At 42.6% G+C, this 24271-nt stretch overlaps 1 protein-coding gene across 2 annotated transcripts in view; it reads right to left on the bottom strand.

Moving 5' to 3' along the window:
- Window positions 1-1037: 1037 nt before the first annotated feature.
- Window positions 1038-24271, bottom strand: part of LOC147750962 (cadherin-99C-like) — a 172637-nt gene continuing 149403 nt past the window's right edge. Inside the window, exons 14-15 of one of the 2 annotated variants that reach the window (XM_086937387.1) lie at window positions 8617-8637; window positions 1534-2539 (exon numbers count right to left, since the gene is read on the bottom strand). In XM_086937387.1, coding sequence (XP_086793513.1) covers window positions 1673-2539; window positions 8617-8637 — 888 coding nt within the window. In that variant the 3' untranslated portion in view covers window positions 1534-1672. Of the gene's footprint in view, window positions 2540-8616; window positions 8638-24271 lie in introns of both variants that reach the window. The other variant, XM_086937395.1, reaches the window with a different exon arrangement.

Below are 24271 nucleotides of genomic sequence, written 5' to 3'. Positions count from 1 at the left end.
CAGAGGAACTCTGCCATTTCTTGAGTGCAACTTAGTCATGTGGTTATCATAGCTGTGGACTACACCTTCGTATGAGTTAGTTTGTACCTCCAAACCTTTTACAGTGTTCTAGTACTCGAGCACGGGTTGATCCTGCCTTAGAATGAATGTGGGGTTCTGTGTGTCATTCTTAGTGACTGTGTTTTTTCCTCAAAGGACAGACACAACTTTACAGTAATTTCCTCTGGACACAGTGTTCAGGATCGAGCCTCCTTGTGCCTGTCCCAAATATATTTCACAGAGCTCCTGAAGGTGTTGCCCCCATAGTGACATGTTTTTCCATCTGCATTTCCATCTGAACATAACAAAGTAAACACAAACTCACTAATGTTTGGGTATATCATTTTTTTTATATTTTTGTACAGAAATTTTTGGGTGTTTCGTTTTGTTATGGACTTTTGTTAAGTATATTCTGTCTTGGAAATTGAAAGAACAAAGCTATAATACGTGGTCACGTCAGTTGTGTACATTACATCACAATATATATAGCACATTTAAATAACTGTCTGAAAGCCTACGAAATTCTAGAGACAGCGGGCGATTTAAACATTTAATTCTTTTTGTTAATAATTGCTTGTGGTATTGCAGTTTGCAACCAAAAAGGTTTCTTAGAAGTATATATTTGTATGATTTCTTTTTTTAATCAATGCCCTCACACACTGAGAAAATGGTAATTCAGGACGGTCATTACAATTGCGTATTGCTGTAAAAATGCAATAAAATGTATTATTTCAGCGTGTGCAGTCCTACAGAGTGGTGCCTACGCTGGCCTTTTAGTAAAAAAAATTTTTTTTAAAAAAGAACAGGGCGGATGCCTGTAGCCGGACAGTATCAGCCCTTTTAAAGCACTGTTGCTGATACAAGATTTACAGAACCATGAGCAGCCAAGCTGGGAGAAGCTGTTCGGTCCCAGTTTTTACACCATCTGTAAATAGCAAGTCCATTCCATCATCCTCCAGCAATGCATACAAATTGTTTAGTGCCAGGCTAATAGACTCTTGTTTTGTTAATGCAAAGCATTCACAAGGTTTCCAACCATTTCAAACACTTTAGCACTCGAACCTTGAGCGGACGTCATTCCATGCTTAGTTCTACACTGGCCTCATATCTGTTGATGTGCAGTAGCACCTTTCCTCTGTTCCATGCTTGCGGTGTCAGCTCAAAGGATCAATGTCGCTCATAGGCACGAGGCTACATCCTCTTGACTCACTCCACCCATAAGTGGCTGCAAAGAAAACTGAAATATTTTAAGTCCATCAATATATTCTTGCACATCAATACAAACGTTACTCAGTTACTCAAACTTCGTGAGAAGACACCTCAATCTCGGCCTGCAGACAAGAAGAATCTACCATCTTTTGTTGTCTCTCCCCTTTGGTAGCCAGCAGTCCTTATGCTGATGCCTATGAAAGAAATGTGTGGTCTTGCTCATATTCTGACACACTGTACAATATCCTCCCCTATTGTTCTACCCTTCCCGCACCCACAGCTGTCATTCCTCAGTCACCAATATATATGATTAAGTACATAAGTCTCGGTGCAGTCAAGTCAGGAGCTATGTCCTTAAACGTCCTCCGTTGTACCCACACTCAGACAGTTTTTACAAATCCACCTTTTTCTTGAAGACCCTCCATTAACATTCTATGGAATCTTCTAAGAGCTGCATCAGTGATCCTGGTGTGATGACCTCACTGCCGTGGCATGGAGTGTGGGATTCTTCAGGATGATCTTTCTCGGCCGTTGTGTTTTTAAAGGTGTTGTCATCCAGTGGCTCTTCATTCGTTTCTGCTAGCACAGGTAGCAAGACTTGCAGCTGCTCCCCCGACTGATCAGGTGTAGACACTGTCTGCAGATCCACATCAATGGCATTGACCTCCTCAATGTCGTCTTTAGACTTGATTTCATCTTTGTTGTCCGTGCCAATCTTTGCCTTCTCATCGTCTGATACTTTGTTGTTGTTGTTTTCGACAGTGGCAATCTCTGACTGAAGGTTAGTAACAGGGAACTGTCTGCTTCCTTCACTTTCCACAATGACCTGTGTCTGGTTTAACTTATCTTCTGAACCAATTGGTGAGTGCTCATCTTGCTTTTCTAGCAGTACTTGGACAGGCACCGTGTTTTCTTGAGTTCTCTGCCGAGGTGAGGGTAATCTGCATTCGGATGAGCCCACATCTTCAAACCACACTGTTCTGCCTGCTGACCTTTCACCAGTTTTGCCATTTGTGAGAATGGACCGGGTGGCCGACTCATTTTCTACTGGTGTGACAGCAAGGATAGGCACGTGTTTCACCTGGTTCCCTTGTACACCATCTGTTTTGCCACAAACACTGCTCATAGAATGGGCTTTTACCATCTCCGCACGCTGCTCTTTGAAATCTGGGGTGAGTGGTTTGGCTGCAGAGTGTTCTGGGCTATCCTTTGATTCATCAGCCAATTCGCTATAGCCCTCATTTTGGAAGCAAAGTTCACCCATGCTGGTTGCTGATTTACTGGAGTTTACCTAGAAAACAAGCCAGACATTTACATTTAGTGAATCATCTATAGAATATTGACTTCAAGCCCTGTATGCTTTTCCAAGTAATCTGCATCCCCTTTTGTGTCTAGCATGCATCATTCTTCCGCTAAAGGGTCAGCTCTCTTGATTTTCCCTTTTCTTTCGGACCATTCTCCAGCTTGCCTTTCTTCCTAGCATAGGTATACCCCAAGATGCATGATGCTATGAACCAAATTTTGTAGCATTTGAAAAAGTCAAAAGGGTAGTGAATCCCAATATTACACCCAGGTACCTAGCATGTTGTGGTTGAAACAGAAAGCAAAACTGTTGTGATATAACCCATGAACTCACTGAGGACCTGATCCACAACGAGGCTCCACATTTGTGGCAGGTTCTCTGCATTGAGAAACTGAAGTACGGCGATCCCACCATGACTCGGCTATGAGTCAGGGAGGCTCTTTTGGCCTCAGGTCCCAAGAGTTTGCAGCAACCTGGTAGCTAATTTACCTAGAGGCATTGGTTTTAAAAAGCTAGTTTCAGTTTCATTTCACAGGCCTTTCCAGCTTTCAAACAATGCAGTGTGTTGGAGAATGTCCTGGGTATTCTTTGATGCCCACAAAATCTACTGACCAGTCCATCCAGCCAATGTAAAATCAAACTAGGTGGTACTGTGAAGGTGATAATACCTTCTATAGTTTCTGGGCGGATGCAGTATTTTGACAAACATTTGTCCATCTTACTATCGAGCTATATGGACCTCCTACAAGCTGCCTCCAGCCATCTACTACAAGATCTCAGTTAGTAGTTAATAAAACTTAGGAAGTACTATGTCGTTAATTGCTCTAATTTACAAGAGAACCATAAGTTCTTGGTGGGTGAAGTTTAACATGAATGGATCTCCAAAACGGGCCTTGTCAAAAAATATACTAGCCAGGTGAGGTGTTCACATTACTGCACTGGAAGATTAATCTTGACTACGTCGCCCGTCAACTAGACATTAGTATAGCAATTGTGCAGTTATTTGCTATGGTGACGTTTACTGTTTGAATCCATGTATGTCTTGCTGTGGCCGATACTAGGTACTTCTGATCTAAGACTGTCCGTCTACATTGAAACTGATATATGAATGTGTGTGGCTGGGCAGTACTGGCATTGCCTCTTGTGCACAGCAGAATCTGCATAACCTGTTATCACTGGAAGAGCGTGCATTCTCCAAGGTGTCCTGCAGGTGGCGTTTTGTTTTATGTGTTCTAGCTGTAGGTATTGCTAGCCAGTTCTGGCATAGAGTCTGGTGATCAGCAGGATGTGCACAAGCCCTGGTCCTGGAAGAAAGACTAATAGCTCAGGTATTTCATTGAACATGCATTGCTTGGCATGGGCTTTAGATCTGGTGCTGGGTGGGATTGCTATTACCTCTGCTGCTCAGCAGGATGCGCATAAGCAGGATTGGTGCTGCTAGTCATACTAAGCCGGATATGCGTAAGCCCAGGTACCTGGAAGAATACCTGTTTGCTAAGGTGCCTGGATCGATTTGCATTAGCTCTGGCGTTCAGCAGGAAGCACTTTTGCGTGCTTAGAAGTGGTAGTTTTCGTGCAATTGCGCCAAAAATACAGCCAGGTCCAGTTAATCTTAGAGCATCAGTTTCTGTGACAATCACAAGATCCGTCTTAGTGGTCCACTTTATCTGCATATATGCAGTTTCATTTTAAAATGGCCGGCCCCAATAGTTAATAAGCCGTAGCCTCAATCAGTCCTATTTTTAAGTGGTCATGGCTTGGTCTTGCTTGCGAGCTTGGACAAGCTGACGACCATGGCATTTGATGCACCCACTTACAGTTAAAGGAGACGCAGATTAACGAGGTCTGGCTGTACGATGCGCCTCAGACATATGAACTTGTTTCTTGTTCACGAATTACTCACGTGTGGCCAGAGAGGCAAAGGGCGAACAATAACACTTGGCACGTTGTGCATTGAGAAACAAGACACGGCGGGCATTAGAAACCAAAGCTTTTTATATGGGGGAGTGAAACTGCCCCAAGCAGATATTTTCAAAGTTTGCCATAACAATATCACACAAGACCTGAATATACCAAGTAGTCAACAACGGAGAAGGGACATTTATAAGGTGAGCAGTAACATATACCAGACTCAGAGGTAATTAAAGTTGTGAATAAACAGGCAGAAACTGGCCAGTTTCAAAGGGTCCTAGCGTATTAAGCAAACAACAATCTAGATTGTAGACTGGGGAGAAAGAAAAGATTGGAGAGATGTGATAAGAAGCAGGAACAAACAAGACTGCATTAAGCCAAGGACTACAACAAAAAGCAATGCCACAGTAGGATGTGTAGTACAGATTGTCTAAAACATGTTTGTGGCACAATAGCTAATTGTATTGAGCTTCTGAAGTGACATCACAGAGTACAAGGATGTAGGCGAAACCCTTAGCGATGTCACAGAAGCTAAAGGGAGACTTATAACCCTGATACTGCAGTTATAGGTATCCCAGAACTCGCTGGAGTGTTCTCTGCGTCACACTCTGTTGCAGTCATGTTTTCTGTATGAATGGGACATTCATTTGAATGGGCTTTTCAAGTTTCGTGCACGAAGTGTTTTGTTTTGTTTTTCCCAGTTTGACGGTGGCTCCATGTCAGCAACGGTTCCTACTAGAAGTGTTCAAAGAGAAGGCCAAAAATTACTGAAGCCACTTATCGATGGTTAAAAAGTTGCAAAATGTCATAAGTCAGTTCTTCACACAATAACAATCTTTCTATTGCCATTTTCTTAGTTTTTGTAAAGCAGTTTGGGTTCTCTTTTTAGATATAAACACAATGAGTATTAACTCTTTAAGGTGTCCTATGATATTATTCTACAAGCATTGTTTATTAAGATTACCCATAGACTGCAATTGAGAAAATACCTTTCTTATTTTTGAGTGATACCGTTCTTTCAGACTCTACACTTCATGGAGTGAGCAGAGCTGGGCAGGACAGTATGACTGGGGATGGCTGGGTGGGAGGGGTTGTTATTATGTTGGGACAACAGTGCTGCTACACATTTTTGCTACACTTCCATGTTCATACTTCTGCTACTGTGGAACTGTGACACTAAGGGCCAGATTAGGATGGCGGGTGGACCGCAACCGACAGGCAGTCCGTAAAGTTCCGCCAACTGCTAGGATATTGGTCTGACCGCTGCACTATGATGCAGTTGGTTGGAGCTCAGCGGTTGGAAGGGCGGACCGACGCCTCCGACAGGCTCAAGGAGCCCTTCAGGGCATCAATTGAACGCTAATCCCTATAATGGGGGCGATCCCTGCTGAGGAACTGCTGACTATGTCGGTCGTTTCCATTCCCACAGCGATGGTAGTCGGATACTCGTCCTACCGCAATCGTAATCAAGCCCTATGCATGGTGTGCAGACAGAAATAACACACAGATGGACGTGTATTGAAAATGCAGTTTAGCCACTTTTTTTCAGAGATGTGTGCACTCTCAAGCACAAATTGCTAAATACCGATACGTTATGAAGTGGAATTTAGCAGGTGTGCAATTTTCACATCATGCTGACATTTGTACTAAGGAATGGGTAATAATTTAAATAGAACAGCCCTCCCCCACCTATTTCTTAGGTGCATGAATTGAATTATTGCAATATTGCCCTAGAAGATGTTTACCAATTTATATCTGGTAAAAGTCGTATAGGCAAATAGAGTGGGGTGTGCAATTTGCCAACCACTCAGAGTCCCCACCTGAGTTTGCGCTCAAAACTGGGATGAGCTCAAACATCGGAAAGAGGGCCTCAATGAGGACTAGGAAGCTAGAACAAAAGACGGATGTCTGATTAACCGCAATGCATATTTGTGTATACAGAGCAGCACCTTGCTGCCTGTGCACCAAGTAATCAGTACATTGCAGTTAAATTTGCACGACAGTCTATACTAGCTTTCAGTCATTCAAACATTTGTGATGCTCATAATGGGAAGGAAAAGCTCAATTTGTTGGAGAAAAGGCGAGCAATGCTTTCTGTTCCAATGTGAAGGCAAGAGATCCTGAGTGGGGACAATTTAGAGACCGGTGTCGAATATACAGCCCCTGATGCAACATTGGGCTTCCTTCTGGCAGGGAGAGAGTTAAGTATGAGGTGACAGGGCGGAGGGTGCACAGGGCATCACAGAGGTTCAGATTTCTAACCTGCAGTTTGTATGGACTTACTGCTGAAGAAGCAGCGGGGTGTCCCTGGACGGCCAGCAAGGGGGAGGATCTAAACATTGTCAGCAGTGGCAAATTACCCATTATTAACCCACCTTAATAGGCATGTAGAGCTGCTTAGCTAATAGTTGAGCTCTCTCCTCCTTGTGCATCAGCTTTACCACATCAAGCCTTAACCTCACAGTGCGCAATTACCAAATTTCTCTCCGTTTTTGGCAAGGACCACTTTTATTTTAATTTGTTTATATAGCTTTTGCTTGTCTCACTTAGTGGAATTCAAACACTGATTGATGGGAAAGGACACAGGTGCAGTGTGGATATTGGCAAACATAGCCTGTAATGTAAGATCTTAACATTGACAAGTGTTCAAGAAGACAAATGGATTGTGATTCACTGGCTGGATTCTAAACACTCTAGACACACCACTGACTAGTATTGAGTCACCGCAACAGTAGCCCATTTGACAAAATAATGGTCATTTTTGTACAGTATAATGGAGAAATTCTACTTTACCTATGCACGTTGTATGGAATAGTGTGTAGCAAGCTGCCATTTGAGCTATACTGATTTATTTATATATATATATATATATATATATATATATATATATATATATATATATATATATATATATATATATATATATATATATATACGAAATGCTGTCACTTGGTGCAAGAAATGCATTCTTTGCATCTGCTGACCTTAGTTACCTGTTATCCACACCATGCGCATAATATACAAGAATTGACCCTCACGATGCCCACGAGGTATGAAAAAGAACATGGCCGTGGGTGGTGTTCTTAAGATAGTGCCAACAGATCTCTCATAGCCGATGGCCATGGGCACTGACCAAGCATTGTGAAGGGGTGGAGTACTCGAGGGGGCACCGGAGTAACTGACTATTCCTTTCAACATTGTGATGTCACCTGCAGGCAACACAGAACTCTGACCAGACAGCTTTTCACTTGCGTGCTCTTTTAGTGAACCTGCCATCACAACATTGTCAGTGAAGCCTGCTCAGCGGATAGACTTGGCAGAGTGATTATGGGCAAGCATACCCTGAGCTTGGAGCTCAAAGGGACCATCCTGCGCCCGATCTGGAGATGCTTTCGTCCACGATTAAGCTCAATGTCTTAAAAAAAAAAAAGAAACACTAAGGGCCTGATTTGACTTTGGTGTGCGGGCTACTCTGTCACAAAGATGTACTGGCCGCCTTATTACAAGTGCATTATACCCTATGCTACTTGTAATAAAGCACACAGGAAATCTGTTACGTTTGTGAGGGAGTAAAAGCAGCCCTAAATGACTACAATGTATAAGAAGCTCGCCCACTCTATGGTCACTGACACAATATTTGCATAGCCCTATATTTCTTTAACACCACACTGAAAAGTAGGACACTAGGTGACACTGTATTGCTTCTTTCTTGGCAAAAGCCCTTTTGTCATATCAGGACTGAGAGGTATATTCTAGTCACTCTGAAACTAGGCAGTGCCTTATGTGCATATTATGGGTAATTACAAATGGGACTGCTGTTCTGAGAAAGACAGTTAGCCGATACTTAGTGGATACCACCCCTGAGTGTGTTGCAAATGTGTGAAAACCCCCCAAATGCCCCTTTTCTTTAACAGTTAATTTGATGCTTACTGGCCAGAATGGATTAACAAAAAGATCCACTTCAGTGTCTTGCACTTTTAAACCGTCTTCTGTGATGCTACCGTAAATTATGCTTTTTGCTGGTCTGAGTAAAGGTTTAGCAAGCTGCACCTTGGCTGCAACCATTCACCCTTTTTACAAACATGAAAGGCAACTTTACCCACCCTTCCCTTCTGCTTCTACTGCACATGACACTGCCAAATGTAGCAACTCACCGACTGGAACCACTTTAAGCTCTTTCAGGCAGCAGGAGAACCAAAGAACAGAAATAATGAGAAAAGGCAAAAAAGCTGTGAGAAAGGAGGTGGGAAACTGGACAAAACAGCCACATTCAACAGAGAGATTGGACATCCGCAGCACGGACAATCACAAGGTCAAGCGATGCAAGCTGCAGGCCTGTGCTGGTAGGTACCTACTGCAACTAGTCCTAGCATCTACTGCTGCCTATGAACTGGGCTGAACACTTTATGTTTAGAAAAAGATCTACAAAGGGAAAAAAACATAACTGTGCTACACTTCCATATAAATGAGGTGTAGGGAAAGGAGTTGGGAAATAATCCTGGTTTCAGGTAATGAGAAACCAGTGTGCTATTCAGTGGCGCAGACGGAATAGAAATTTACACTGAGGCATACCATTGGAGTGAATTGGTTCTTTATGTACACTCCAGCTAGTTCATCTTCGAGCTAGCAGGATCTTACACTAAAACCTTTGTGACTTAGTCAGTATGGAGCATATGATATTCTTATCACTTGATCCAAAGTGTGATAATTGAATTTAATTTCCCATGTAGTTTTACCCGTCTGTACTACAGGCCCACTTGTCGTGATAGCTTTAGTCTGGGTAAATATGACCTCTGAGAAGTAGCAGGAAAGGCCGATCGTACTGCTGTGTTGGGAAGCTGAGAGCTGAATTGTCCCAGAGATCCTACACTCTGCTCTATCCACCTGGTTTTCCTTCTTGCAGGCTGTTGCAAACCTGGCTCACTCCTCATGGGCTGTGGATGAAGAGCTCATGTGTGCAACCTATTTCTGTGATGTCGTTTGTTTTGTATATCCCAGTTCTGTGGGTTGCGTGGCATGACACATGGAAGAGCACTAGACCCGTGGGTGTTAATAATGTCTCTTCCAGATTTGGCACCACACCAAATGTGGCACTTACTTTTTCTCTTTCTTTTTCTTAAAGTAAATTATTTTTATGATCTTTTATTTTGGAGCGCTCTGATGACATCACTGCCATGTGGTTAGTAGGTACCCTCATCTCCTCAAGTAGCCTGTGTGTTTTTTTTACCTAGGCCTTTGACTGGATTATGGGACTTCTCTCTGTGCCAACACATGCGAGTGTGTTTCAGCTGATAACTGTGCAGGGCTTGATATTCGATAGTTTCCATAAAAGAAAGTATGAGTATTGTGAGAGTTCCAGGAGAAAGGTTAAGAACGGTTCAAACTGCTGACTGTAAGTCTCTATATAATGGTTTTGAATAAAATCACATATAGTGCCCCAGCTTGGTTACTGGAGTCCCTATAAAGGCCTTTTGTGGTGGAACATCCTTTGTTTAGGGAAAGAAAATAGGACTGTAATTCAACAAGAATTGGCGGTGTGTTCTATAAGCTCAATGCTTGGTTAGCTGCTATTAACAACTTATCCCATCTCCTATCCTTTTGCTAACAGAGTTTTTGCTGAACTAATGCTACAGTGTTTTAAACAAACCCTCAGTTCACAGATGCCAATTGGAACTATCCTTCAAAAAGTTAGAACTTTCCAGTTTTATAGGAGGATTCATATCTCACTTGACCTAAATTTAAATATGTTGCAAGAGATAGCCTTAGAGCATGGTGCACATCAAAATACGTCCGCTTTACCTCGAGGCAGGAATAATGCCCAGATTTCTTATGTTTTTTTACTCAAGACTAGGTGCTCCACTGCCCTGAACTCTCTTCATTGTTATGGTCTGGCTTAACAGTGCAGCTGGCCCACATTTTGGGAGCCAGGAGTACATGTTTTGATTGGGCAGAATTTGTGTGCTTCCACAAGAAAGGTGCTTGCCCTCACATAGCTGTGATTATTTTGTTTATTTATCCAGCTGCCTGTTCTTGAACTTTCAGAGCCATACACATGCCATTGTAATGCTATTAAAGTGTCTTAGATAACTAGATACTTTATTGTGTTTTACTCTGGCAGCAGAACAAATGTGAGGAGGGCAGTCATTAACCTACATGGATTTTTAGATCTGACTTGATCATGCATTCATAATCATGACCTATTGGAATTGCCAATGCTTGTTTCATTTTAGGTCTGGGTTGACCCTGTCCTCCAAATTGAGGGAGCTGGAGGAAGAAAAGGTTTGCAGATGAGGGATCAGAGTTTATTTAGGTTCTGTGATGAGGAAATAAAATCATCTTGTCTTTTATTATTGAAAAGTTATCTCATGGACTCCTGAGAAACAGGTACATTCTAATAAAATTATGGAAACAAGGCATCAACGGAGCTCAGGTTATGCTCATTCACATGAATCATACTTCAGGCCATGTTATTTTGTTGACTAAGGAATTTAACATTTTAACCAAGGAATATTTTGAGAGTCGCTCACTGTGTTAAATTGTAAGGATCCTATTTTTCTCTTGTTTATTTTTCGAAAGCAAAAACAATATTTTGCTTTATGGCTGAAGGGAGAAAATATAACATCATTTGGGGATTTTTAAGAAATGTATCAGTTTATGACTGCTTTCCCAATATCTATATTAACAGAAATAAACAAAGGTTAAAGTAACATTATAGTTAGGAGTGATAAAAAGATCTGCTTTTGTTTAGAAAAAAGCTTAGAAATCCACTGAAAAACAATGGTTACAGTGACATCATAGTTAGGTGAATATCTCAGTGACAACATTAATGTTTTGAACTAAAAAAAAAACACAGAAATTCACCAGCTATAGTTAACAGAGCTAACTATATTTTGCACCCCGCCATGCACTGCTTATGAACTCACATATTACATCACTCATGATATGTTGTAAGACATTTATAACATCACTGATGACACTTGAAATTACATCAATGATGACATCACACAAGCTTCTTTTGCACACATTGTTCTATAAACAAGTTTGGCATTAGAGGTCTGAAAGTAAGTACAAACTAGATCATAGTAATAAGAAGCCTCTTTAATGCCATCATATAAACAACTCCCTTAGGTGAACCAAGCTTGTGTTATGTGCAACATTGACCCTAAGCCATACACTTGATGGGTAGCCAAGTTCATGCTGACTATCAAAATATCTCTCTCTCTATATATATATTTATATATATATATATATATATATATATATATATATATATATATATATATATATATATATATATATATATATATATATATAGATATATATATATAGATATATATATAGATATATATATATATATATATATATATACATACATATATATATATCTATATAGAGATATATATAGATGCTCTTTGTAGAAAAAAACGAAAGGCAAACTCTGTGTTTCCTAGTGCAAATGTATTTTATTTCGCCCTTTCACCACCGCCATGATGCGTTTCGGCCTGAAGAGGCCTTGATCACATGACGCTATATATATCTTTTAATAACTCTTGATGTAGCTTCACTATATACAAGCATTTCTCATGACGATGGACTGAGGGCAATTAGAAATTTTCTAAACACAAGACCCATTAATTTATATCAGCACTCTGAGATGATACTTGAAATGACTAGGCTGTGCCTCAAGAACAACAACTTCTTATTTGGGAAGGATACGTATAGACAAGTGAGGGGAATAGCAATGGGTACCTGCTTCACCCACAGCTATGCAAACCTACGAAAGGGCTGGTGTGGGAGGAGCAGGTGCTCATGGTTAAGTATGCAGCAGAGTGGAGGGAGAACGTAGCCATCCGGACTAGATTTACAGATGACTTGTTCATCCTCTGGAAAGGTACAAAAGAAACAGCAATGAACTTTGTGTCAGCTTTGAATAAAAACTCCTTAAATTTACAATTCACAAGTACCATCAGTGATACCAGGTCTGTTTTCTTGATCTTGAAGTGTATGTGGAGAATCGGTCTCGAGGAAAAGCAGATGAACAAGCGTGAGAGGTTATTTTCTCCAGTGTTCGAGACCTCTCAAGTTCCTCAGAGACCATGAAGCACATTTTTGCTATTTAAACAATACTACGTGATCATTGCATCCTTATCGTATGTATTAATCTGGCTTGCTTAATATTTACAGCGCCTCCTCACTTTAGACCGCTTTAGGAGTGGTACACGCAGGGCTGGGCCCTGTTTGTCCCGAAGAAGAGCACTGGGAAAGCTCGAAACTAGTTGACGTCCACTAGGGACCCCTGACGCATTGTAGACAGAAGCCCTAGAGACCAACCCCGTTTTTAAAATATCAACTAGGAGCCAGAATAAAGTTAATTTTCCCACTAGTTAGATATTTTTAACTCACCCACATCGCCGCACTATCGCGCCAGGATACTCAAGAGTAGTTGTGCGCGCTACAAATACCAATATAACATATATCATAACATAACTACACATAGCCACTCAAAAAAACAGTGCTCCTACGTAATGTCGCAGGTCGTAGCACGCCTCAACCCGCAGCGGGTTGGGATGGCCCCTATGAAGAAGCATGTCACCGTGGGGAAACCCTGGTGATTGAAGGGACTCAAGAAAGGACATTTTTTCTTCCTTGCCAGTTTTTTCAGACTCTAACAGAGCGGAAAACCTTTATTTCTTTTTTGAAAGCTAAGTTCTTTATCCGAGACTTTGGATTTGTGTGGATTTATATTTGAGAATCAGAGAATACACACTCGTACCCACAGAAAATCCACGGCAGGGAACTCCATCTTAGTATTCCTTATGCAGAACACCTTTGCATGAAGAGAAACTGTAGTGAGCTGTTCTCCCTAAGAGACGCTCAAATGAAATTATCCCGGAGATTCATCCAAAGAGGATACAGTGATCAGGTCCTGAATCAAGCCCTAAAGAAAGTGGAGGGGATCCCAAGAGATTCATTATTATTCCCAAATGCAGCAGGAGGAACTAAAAATGTTAAAAATATGGATGATCTAAGAATGATTACGGGATACAATGCCTACCATGCCAAGGTGAGAGATTCCATTAACAGGTATTGGCATCTAGTAAGAAATGACCCTACAATTGGCAGCACTGTTTCACGCAAACCCCCTTCTGACATTTAGGAGACCAAAGTCAATGAGACAACAATTGGTGGTTGGCAGCCCCGAAGTGAGAGAAACGGTGGGGTGGTTAAAAGCCAACCCGGGGTTTCAACATGGCATAAATAAGAATGAAATTCAATCACTCTTGCTTAAAAAGCAGTGGGAGATCCCTTGCTTCTTTAATTGTAGAAGTGATTGTGATTTATAGCCTACATTGCACGTGGTCCAAAGTATATGTGGGGTGCGCGATTCATATGGTGTATGTAAGAATCCTCCAGCACCTAAGGGCTGTGAAAAATAAAGACAGGACCTCTCCCGTAGCAAGACATATCAATGAGGTTCATGGTAGAAATATTAATAAGTTTTTTTTACTTTGTAATTGACTCATTTCCTAAGAACAGGAGAGGGGGAAACCAAGACCTAAACCTCGGGCTGCTAGAGTCAAGATACATAGTTATGCTCCATACGAAGATACCGCATGGCTTCAACTCAGAAGAAGACATGTATGTCCACATATAACCGCAGCTTCTCCCTGAGCTGGTGATTTACAGTAGGAGAGCACATGCGGTTATACTAATAGATGAAACATATGCGGTTATACTAATAGATGAAACAGAAAAAGTTACTCACTTATTACACATTTTTTGTCTCTGAACTTGTATATCTAAGAATGGGTAGGGGAGTTAGATGATAAATAGCTTTATGCATTTGCATATTTTAGGCAATCAAAACAGGATTCAGCTTATTGTAATAATGCACTGACACTTTATCCCCCCCCCCTTCTTCTTCATGTTGGTCAAGGTCTCCAGATTAAAAGAATGGCGACCTACTGTAGAATTGTATAGCATTCTACTTTTATAGGCACATGCACTTTAAAACTCGCTAGATTAGGAATTTGGTAATAGGTGCAATGTGGTGATATTTTATCTCTTTTTGGCACTTGCACTTTAAATTTGATGAGTGATATAAGCATTTGGCAGTAACTGGATAGGGTGCATAGTTATAAATCAAATTTGTGTAATGTTGTATTTTGCACTTGCACAATGCACTTTATGGTAGAGAATGTGATAGGGACATGGCACCCACATCAGTTATGAGTTCAAATGTATACAAATGTTGGCCCCTGGGATTTATTCCTGTTTGCATGTGCACTTTATAAACATGAAGTGTCTTCTAGTTGTGTAGCAATTGAGCAATTTGGACCTATGAGCACTTGCACGTTTTCAATTACAGGGAATGTACATTGAGCACTAGAGAAAATAGTTTTTGAGAACAGTTGGTACTAATTGAAACAAAATTGTCGTAAGAGAATTGATGTTAACAATGTTAAAGAAAATGTTAGAAAAATTAGCTAATATAATTTTTTTTTAAAAATCAATCATAACTAAAATTCTAAAACAAAAAAGTTTGTATTTGCTATAAGAAACATAGGAGAAAATGTAATGATTTTTGGGCAATTGTTCGCACTGTAAGCTTCCTAGTGGTGAAGTATGCCTTCTATGTCAGTTGCATCATGTGACGGACTGCTCTCAACAAAGACCGTAGAGCAATGGTGCTCAGTGTGTGAGCAAGGCAAGAGATACAGACAGACTTGATTGCTCCTTCCGCCCCCACACGCCTGTGGGTGGTTGGTGCGTTGCGCTGTGCTGGCAAAGCCCACCAGTCATCATATAATCGCGAAGAAGACTGCTCTGACAGATGAAACACGTAACTGGTAATAAATCTTTGGATCAGCAACTTTCCCCTGAGTGTGCGCCTACTTGGTTTCTTCACAAATATTTACATATATATATATATATATATATATATCGTAGCAACTTCTGTTTCCACGGCGATTCCACACCAAACAGAAAGAAGGACCCCAAAGCAGCAGATGAGTTTCAGTGGGAAGATTTATTTGCTCTCAAAATGGTATTCCAGGCATGACGCGTTTCGGTTAACTAGTAACCTTGATGAATATATATATATATATATATATTTATTTTTTTATATATTTTCAAGTTGTTGTCCAAAATTGAAGACATACTCAGCAAAGCAAAGGATGTTTCAACAGAACTTTACTTTTAAACTGGCATTTAATTCCAAACATTTTCTATAGCCTGATGCATTTCAGACCTCCTGCTGTTTCATCAGAGGCTTGCTGGCAGTCCACAGAAGCAGTAACTAACCCTCTTCTCCCCTCTGCATGCTAGTAGGTAATTGCACTCAGGTGGGCCTCCCAAGTGAGTTCCAGTGCGAAACGCTTTAGGCAAGAGGAAACGAAGCCTAAGTATTGCCGATTTGTGCCACAATAATTGAAGTACCTGGTGGCAAGTGCATCTAGGTCTAGGGACAAATTGTGGAAAAAATATTGACGGCAGTCCAGCTGTATAGACTGCACCACCGTGCTGTACACAAAATGCGGGGCCGAGGTTTAGAACTATCTGAGCTGGGTACGGATCGTCAGGTACAAGAAAAATAACAAACTGTGCGCTTGACTTTGGCGGCCCACTGAAGGGCAAACAATAATTGGAATAAAAATATGTGGCATCACAACACCCACTGAAGGGTTAGTAATGACAATACAGAACTACTTATTCCAGAATGCTTTGTTTTACTTGAAAAAAGTCCACCAGAGGAAAATAAAGATAATTGAAGAATGAATAAGTAGAGTCTAACGTGATTGTGTTTCTGCATTTCCAGCCTGTGATCAAGGACTTTGGCAGTCCAACACTCATTAGGCGAGAAGAAACAAAAGCCTATGGATTGCCGGTTTGTGCCACAATAATTGAAGTACCTGGTGACGAGTGCGTCTATGTCTGGGGAAAAATTGTTGGGGGAACATACATATGTATGTATGTATGTATAAACTATTTTGTAGCGCGCTCCGTTACTTGGGAGTATCCTGGCGTGAAGAGGAAAGGCGGGAAACAGAACCACAGAGAAAACAACTTACATTAAACTCTTGAATAAGTGTGTTTTTAGATTTTTCTTGAATAGCGCCACAGTTTGGGAGGAACGCAGATGAAGAGGTAGGGCGTTCCAAGCCCTGGCCACAATCACAGAGATTGACTGGCCACCAAGTCTGGCACGTTTGAAACGGGGGAGGGACAGTTTCAGCAACGTGGATGATCTAAGAGAGCGTGCTGGCACATAACAAATAAATCGCTTTCTCAGATAGACGGGGCCTTGGTCGTGAATGGCTCTAAACGCCAGCCCCAGAGATTTAAACAGGATGCGCTGCGCAACCGGGAGCCAATGAATGGTGCTCATCTCAGCACGTACGCTCTTCCATCTGGGGATGTTAAAGATCAGACGGACGGCCGCGTACTGGATAATTTGCAGGCGTTTCACCAGGTAGGCCGGAATACCGCTAAACAAAGCATTCGCGTAGTCCAGCCTTGCCAGTATAAGAGCTCGGGCAACCGTCTCCTTAGCCTCTTTAGGGAGCAGAGGAAAAAACTTGCGGAGCATTTTCAGCGTGGCAAAGCAGGTGCCTGTCAGCTTTTTTATATGCTCCTCAAATCTGAGATCCTCTGCAAACCAAATGCCCAGGTTTTTTGCCGGTCTTCCCATCTCTTTCGGGCTAGGAATGTTAGGGGGCCACAATGTGTTCTTAAACAGGGGGAGGAAGGAACCATAAAAAAGCACCTCCGACTTGTACTCATTGCACTTCAGCTGGGCCTGAGTTAGCCAGCGAAATACAGAGGACAGACACCGATGAACTACTGATGGATCCAAATTGTCGTCTGGCCAGGTAAACAGCAGTTGGGTATCATCCGCATACCCTATTATCTTAGCCCCAAACTGTTCCGCTAGATAAACCATTGCTTGTTAAAGGTATCGAGTTGATGGAAATGTACATTTGAACAAGGAGAAATACCAGTAGTATTAACACTAGGACTGACCAGAGGATGAGTAAAATAAATGCAATTACAAGGCTGGACAACTGAACCAGACAAAGCCTCGATGCCATTCCAAAAGCATGTCCATTTGGAGACCTGAGGCATAGCCTGTCAGTTGTTTTAACTACCAACTATTGAAAATCAGACACAATGCCATAAAGGACCCGTATAGGAGGTTGGTAAATTAGTTAAAAAGGGTAAACCTTCTAAATGCACTCCAAGCAAGCTGGATGTATTAATGTGCAATTTGATTATTTAAGTTTAGTGAGTTAGCTCCTTCGTCTACTCTGAACGGACAGCAAGTAAGATTTGGTCAGCTGTGAGCCCCACCATTTCCATGAGAAATAGAGATCTGGTATAGAAAATGCTCTTCGTTGTTTCTGGTACAGTGCCCTGAGATTTGCAGATGAGGGAGTGGTTGCCTACTGGTCATGCTGGATCTGTGTGCAGCCTTTGATACGGAGGTCCATTCTTTCTTCTTGGGTAGATTTGCATCAGTAGACCATATAGATCTTACCACATTAAGTGATTTAGTATTTTGGGGGGGAATCAAGCAAAACAAGTCACCCTGTACCCTTGCATCTCACAGGGAATTCCCTCCTATTATGAAATTCCGCCGGGTTTTCTACTTTGGCTTGCTCTTTTTAGACTGACATTAGCCAAGCTCTTTTGATTTTGCTAACATTATATATAATATACTTACTCATATGCGCTCTCGGCCAGCCCTCTTCATTCATTGGTTAGTTGTTGTCATTCATATTTTTCTCCCACCCACTGCAGCATAAAGCATGGGGCAGTGGGTCAGCCCTCTTCAGCCATTGGCTAACTTCCCTATGAATGACAGCATTCTGTTCTTTCACAGAGAGCACATCAACAGAAAGTATTTCCCCTCACTACCATGGACTGCTATGACAAAGTGTGCTTTGTGAGGCTAAAAAGTTATGGTTTGAGCCAATGTTTATTTTTTATATTAGTGAGGGCACAACATCTCATGAAAAATAAGGTTTTGTAAAAACCATGGCAAAACAAGCATTGACCAAGCCAGGACCTATTAGCTCCAACACCAGACCTATTAGCTTTGCCAGTGCTCATTAATCCATGCCTCATTCCCTTACTTAACATCATTTAGGATATGCTGGTCGGCATTTAACCATATACCAATAACATCATGGTGTACATTAAGTGGCCGAGTAAAGAAACTCCTCCCAGAAGTGGAGACTTGCATGTGTAACAGCATTTTACAACTACACAGCCAAAACAGACCCTTTACGGTTTCTAACTTTGGGACGCTATGCCTTTGATTCGCTAACAGTTGTAGAATTCCTGAGTCAATCCTTGCCTCTTCCCATCAAAGTTAAGAACTTAGGTTTTGAATTTCATGCTGATAAGCTCTTTTCTGCACATATTGATCATGCTCTGCAGTCTTTTTTTAACTAGCTTAAGAAATTACATCCCACCATTCCCCTTTTATAAACCAACCAAAAAGCCATGGTCATAGAAGTTGTTACAAAATACCACCATCTAGAAAGTCCTCAAACCGTTCCTTATATGGATGACTGGATGCTCCTTTAAGAGCCTGCCACATAGAGAGTGCATTCAATAACATATATTGATATGGCACCAGCTAAAGTGCTCAGAATACGTAGGAGACATAAACAAATTGATGCTGGACCAGACTGTATGATTCCATTAGAAAATTTTAACTGCAGATTCCTTAGCCTATCAATATCTCTAGGCGCCAAAGGGGGTCCAGAAAATTATAACGGCTATTCACTTGCATTTTGGTAGGTGACATCGTGTGGCTGAGAGTTGGATCTATCCCACCCCAGAAGTGAAATTTGGCCATTATATCTGGGAGAGGATATGATGCAGCAGCCAGAGCTGCCGACTCGGCAGCTGGGGATTCCGGTTTGCGGGTCGGCGCTGGCTCCACATCTCTGTGATTCTGGGCAAATCACATAAACTCCCCCGTGCCCATGGACAGAAAATGGATAGCCTCATGAGTGAAAAGCCACACTATATAAATCTACAAATTATAATTTATATCTGCAATACCTCCGCATGCTGAAGTCAGTTCCTTTCTTTGCACACCTTCTGACATGGATCTGGAGCTCCATTGAATCCGGAGCTCCATTGAATCCTGTAAGCCTGACAGGATTTCTGTTCCCTCAAACATTTTCCTGTGTTCTAGGGATATGTCCCCTCCAAAAACCCCAATGTTTAAAATGTCAAACATTGGTGACAGACACCCATAAAGTCTGCCTCTGGTGTCTCAGCTCCAAGCATGACTCGGTGTTTGCACAAAAAGTAACTGAAAGGCCATCCATGACTACAAAGCCAAACTTGCAGATGCAAAACTCAGAAGAAAATCGAAAGAAGCTCTTTTTGGTTGAAGTTGAGAGTGCTCCTGAGGCTGATCTTGCGAGCGATCATTGATGAGGTCCTGCAGCTCAGGTAAGTAAAAAAAAAAACAACAATCCAGAGAAGATAAGAAATACAAACACAGCGCTCCTTCTTCCCGCCACTCCCACTACTTGGAGTGGGAGTGGCAGGCAAACTCAGCTGACATTGCCTAGAGGATCACGAATGGCAATTGAAATCAGAGGTTGCACAGGGCATGTTCCTACAATAGGGAGAAACATGGCTCGATCTATTTGCCAGCACAGGGAGCTCTCAGTGTCCAAGCTTTTACGTGTAGGAGTTCCCAAGAAGATTCTCCCTGGGGGATTCTTTTCCTTCTACTTTAGCTCTGGTCTCATGTTTGCTTTTCCACCCCTGCTTGTCCTACACAGACTGCTGTAGAAAATCATGAAATATCAGGCCCAAGTCATCTTAGTTTCTCTGGACAGGTGAGGAGAGTGTGCTACCCAGAACTTCTAGCCATGAGTATATGTCCTATGATCTAGTTGCCCTTTTGGGGAGTAAAGGGCAACTGTAACAGCAAACCTTTGTTTGCAACAAAAAAGGCTGGGTCCTGCATCTAAGGCAGCACAACTTGCACCTCCATGTGTGGAGATTGAATAGTTGATGGCTTTCAGTCTTCTTCCTGAAGTGGTTGATGGCATTTTGTCAGCCATGCGCACATCCATTAAATCTGTATTTGCAGGCCTCTGGGAGAAGTTTGCTGTTTAGTATTCCTTCCATGACAGCCAACCATCACATTCAAAGTTGTCCGACATCTTTTTGTTGTGCCTACCCTTAGCCAGAAAGGCCTTGATGTGGCGACAGTTAAGGATTATATTTCGGCCCTTTCAGCCTTTTTACATTTACTGGGTCAACCATGCCTTTTCAAGTCACCTGTTGTGATCAGTTTCTTAACGGCACTGACCCACATGTTCCCGGCAGCACCTTTTGTGATGCTGCAGTGGGACCTTCATTTGATTCCCACCACCTGATGTGCAGCTGTTCTCTCTGTCTCATGATGATAAAAACAGTGCCCCTCATTGCCTTTACCTTTGCCTGGGGAATGAGTCAACTCCAGACGTTGTCAGTGAAATAGTCATATACATCTTTATTTTTAGCAATCTGGTTCTCTGGACAAAAGCAGCATTCCTGCCGAAGGCAGTGACACCCTTCTGCATTGGACAATCCATCACCTTGGCAGCTTTCTGTACCTAGCCTCGCACCTCTAAGGAGGGGGAACATCTTTATTGTCTTGACTCTAAGTGGGCCCTCACTTTTGACATCGATAGAACTAAAAACCATGGATTGGATGATCAACATTTTGTGGGAGTCTCTGGAGCAAACAAATGTTACGTTATGTTATGTTATATTTAATTTGTAGAGCGCACAGCTACTTGGCAGTGTCCCGGCGCTATCTTCCAAAAGAAAGAAATGCCCGCTCAACTGATCTTCTTGAACAGCAATGGGTCTTGAATGCAAACAAAGAGGAAAGAAGTGCAAAAACAAAGAGCCATTCTCTGAGGATTCTTTTATGCATTAAGATCTGCTATGGGATAGATAAAAAGCAGCACCCAGAAGGCGTGAATCCTCATTCTACCAGAGGAAAGTCTGCCACCACTGCGCTGGAGTGCAGTGTGCCTGACTTGGGCATCTGCAAGGCATTATTTCCTGGATACCGGGTCTGGCAGAATGGGCTCTTTGCCCAATCTGTCCTGCAGGATTTCCTGGTCTCCGTCATTCCACAGACCCACTACCTGGGGAGGTATGGTTTTGTTTTCTATTCACAAGGTGAAAAATCTACGGTTAGAACTCCCCATCAGTAGAACAAGTTACTTACATTCAGTAATGGATTTTCTGGTACAGACTCTAGCTACACCACAATGAAATCCTAGCTTTACTTTAGGCCAACCACTATTGGAAAGGTCAGTAGAGCAAGAACACCACTTACTAATGACTCACTTTCTTTGAGACTTTCAAGGGTATTTGGGTGCCTCTTAACACTCCACCACGTAATGGGTGTTGGAAGATCGCTAGGATGAAGCTGAGTAGTGTTGTGCACTATTGCATTTATCCTTTCCCTCTGTACTGGTGTAGTGCTGCATGCTTAGAGAGCACAGGTTAGTTCATTTCGGACCACTGAAGTGAGCAGGACATGCTAGGTTTGCCCGGGCGCATCCTTCTTTCCTTCAGGTGTGGAGTTGGGTGAGGAAGAAGTGCACAGTGGGAGCCAGTGGGTAGGTGCCAAGAAGACCACACCAGGAGGGACCTATGAGACGTTGCCCACCTCTCTACAAAGAGTGGAGTATGTAAGAGAATAGGTGGCCTGGAAAAAAGAAACACACAGTGATGTCACCTTATCATCGGACAAGAAGAAGAGGGTGGAGTTAATGTTAATGTTACAGGATTTCTAAAGCACATGGCTGCCCGTGAGCATCCCAGCGCTGAATGAGTACAGGCGGAGTCGTAGGGGGAGGCTCACGGGAACAGCCAGGTTTTCAGAGATTTTCGGAAGGCCAGAAGATTAGGCTGTGCACGAATGTCAGGAGGGAGGGAGTTCCATAGTTTGGAAGCGTTGTAGGAGAAACGCCGACCTCCTGATCGCGCTCTCTTGATCTTGGGTGGCAAAGTTAAATGGGCATTAGAGGATCGAAGAGGTCTAGAGGTGGTGTAAGGAGTCACCAGGTCTCTGAAGATGGGAGGGGCTTTACCGTTGAGTGCGTTGCCATAATCCAGACGTGACAGGATGAGGCCTTGGATGAGGAGTTTCCTTGATGGAAAAGGGAGCAATGGAAGAATTTTCCGGGCGGATCGCAGAAGCCCATAGCAGACCCCGGCCGTTTTCCTAGCTTGGGTGTGCATGGTGAGATTTTGGTCTAGCCATAGTCCGAGGCTTTTGATTTCGGATTTAAGGGTTGGGGGCTTGCCCATGCATGAGGGCCATAGAGATTCTGGACGGAAATGAGCCTGATTCCCCATTACCAGTATCTCCGTCTTGTCGCTGTTGAGCTTCAAGTGAGAACTGTCCATCCAGCTGACTATGTCTCTCAGACAGGAATAAAGATTAGTGGTATGGGTTTCCTGCTGAGAGAGAGAGAAAACCAGCTGGGTGTCGTCAGCGTACGTTAGGAGTTTAATCCCGTGAGGGGTGACTATTTTTTCCAGAGGGGACATATATACGTTAAAGAGCGTGGGGCTCAACGAGGAGCCCTGTGGCACTCCGCAACGTATAGGGGTCTCCTTGGATGTATAACTACCCTCGATCACCTGGAATGATCGGTCATGGAGAAAGGATTTTATCCAGGTCAGGGCAACATCTGTTATCCCAAGATCACTAAGTCGCTGGACCAGGATTTGGTGGTTGACCGTGTCGAAGGCCGCGCTCAGATCCAGGAGGATCACTGCCACTGATCCTCCTGCATCCATGATCTTCCTGGCCTCCTCGACCACTGTTACCATTGCTGTTTCCGTGCCCTGGCCGGGGCGAAAACCCGTCTGGGATGGTTTAAGTAGTTCATTTGATTCTAGGTAGTGTGAAAGCTGGGCATTTATAAGTTTTTCTGTCATTTTACTGATGCAGGGGAGGAGCGATATAGGCCTGAAGTTGGCTAGGTTGAGGGGGTCTAGATTAGGTTTTTTTTAGTAAGGCTCTAACCTTTGCCTTTTTCCAGCTGGGGGGAACCACTCCGTATGCCAGAGAGGCATTAATCAGGTGAACCATAGGTTCGAGGATGGTGGGTGTTGCTTGCTTTAGGATATTAACTGGGGCAGGGTCAGAAGGTGAGCCACTTTTAAGAGATTGGAAGATGGGGGCCAAAGTTTCCTTATTTATAGGAGTGAACATCTCAAGTCTCGTGTTGAGGTTCTGGGCTTGTATTAGGGAAATAGGTGATGGGTCCAGAGGGATAGGCGGGAGTTGCTGCAGGATATTTTGAATTTTTTGATTGAAGTACGTGGCCAACTTATCACAGTGGTTGTCTGCGAGGACAGACGGGCAAGTGGACTCTGGGGTTTCCAAGAGTAGTTTTACAATGTGAAAAGTCTCCCTTGACGAGCAAGATGCAGCATTAATTTTCTCTTGAAAAAACGATGTTTGAGCATTTTTCAAGGCTTTTTTTTATAATTGAGGATGGCCAGCCTGTATTTCTTCTTGCTATTGGGGTCGAAGTCTTTCCGCCAAGTTCTTCCAGCCCTTTTGCATAGCTTCTTCAGAAGGCGGGTTTTCTGGGTGAACCATGGGGAGGAGGTTTTATTGCGGGATGTCCGATATGGTTTGTTAGGGAGGATGGTATTAAGGGAGTTATCGATCCAAGATGAGAACTCCGCGTCCGCTGTTACGGGGTCGCTGGCAAAACTGGGCTAGGAGAGGTCCAGGTCTAATTTTGCCCA

This window comes from Lissotriton vulgaris, chromosome 1_1 (assembly GCF_964263255.1).
Source record: "Lissotriton vulgaris chromosome 1_1, aLisVul1.2, whole genome shotgun sequence".
In the NCBI taxonomy this organism is placed as follows: domain Eukaryota; kingdom Metazoa; phylum Chordata; class Amphibia; order Caudata; family Salamandridae; genus Lissotriton; species Lissotriton vulgaris.
The sequence above is the reverse complement of the archived record's forward strand: the minus strand, read 5'-3'. Positions and strand labels throughout refer to the sequence as shown.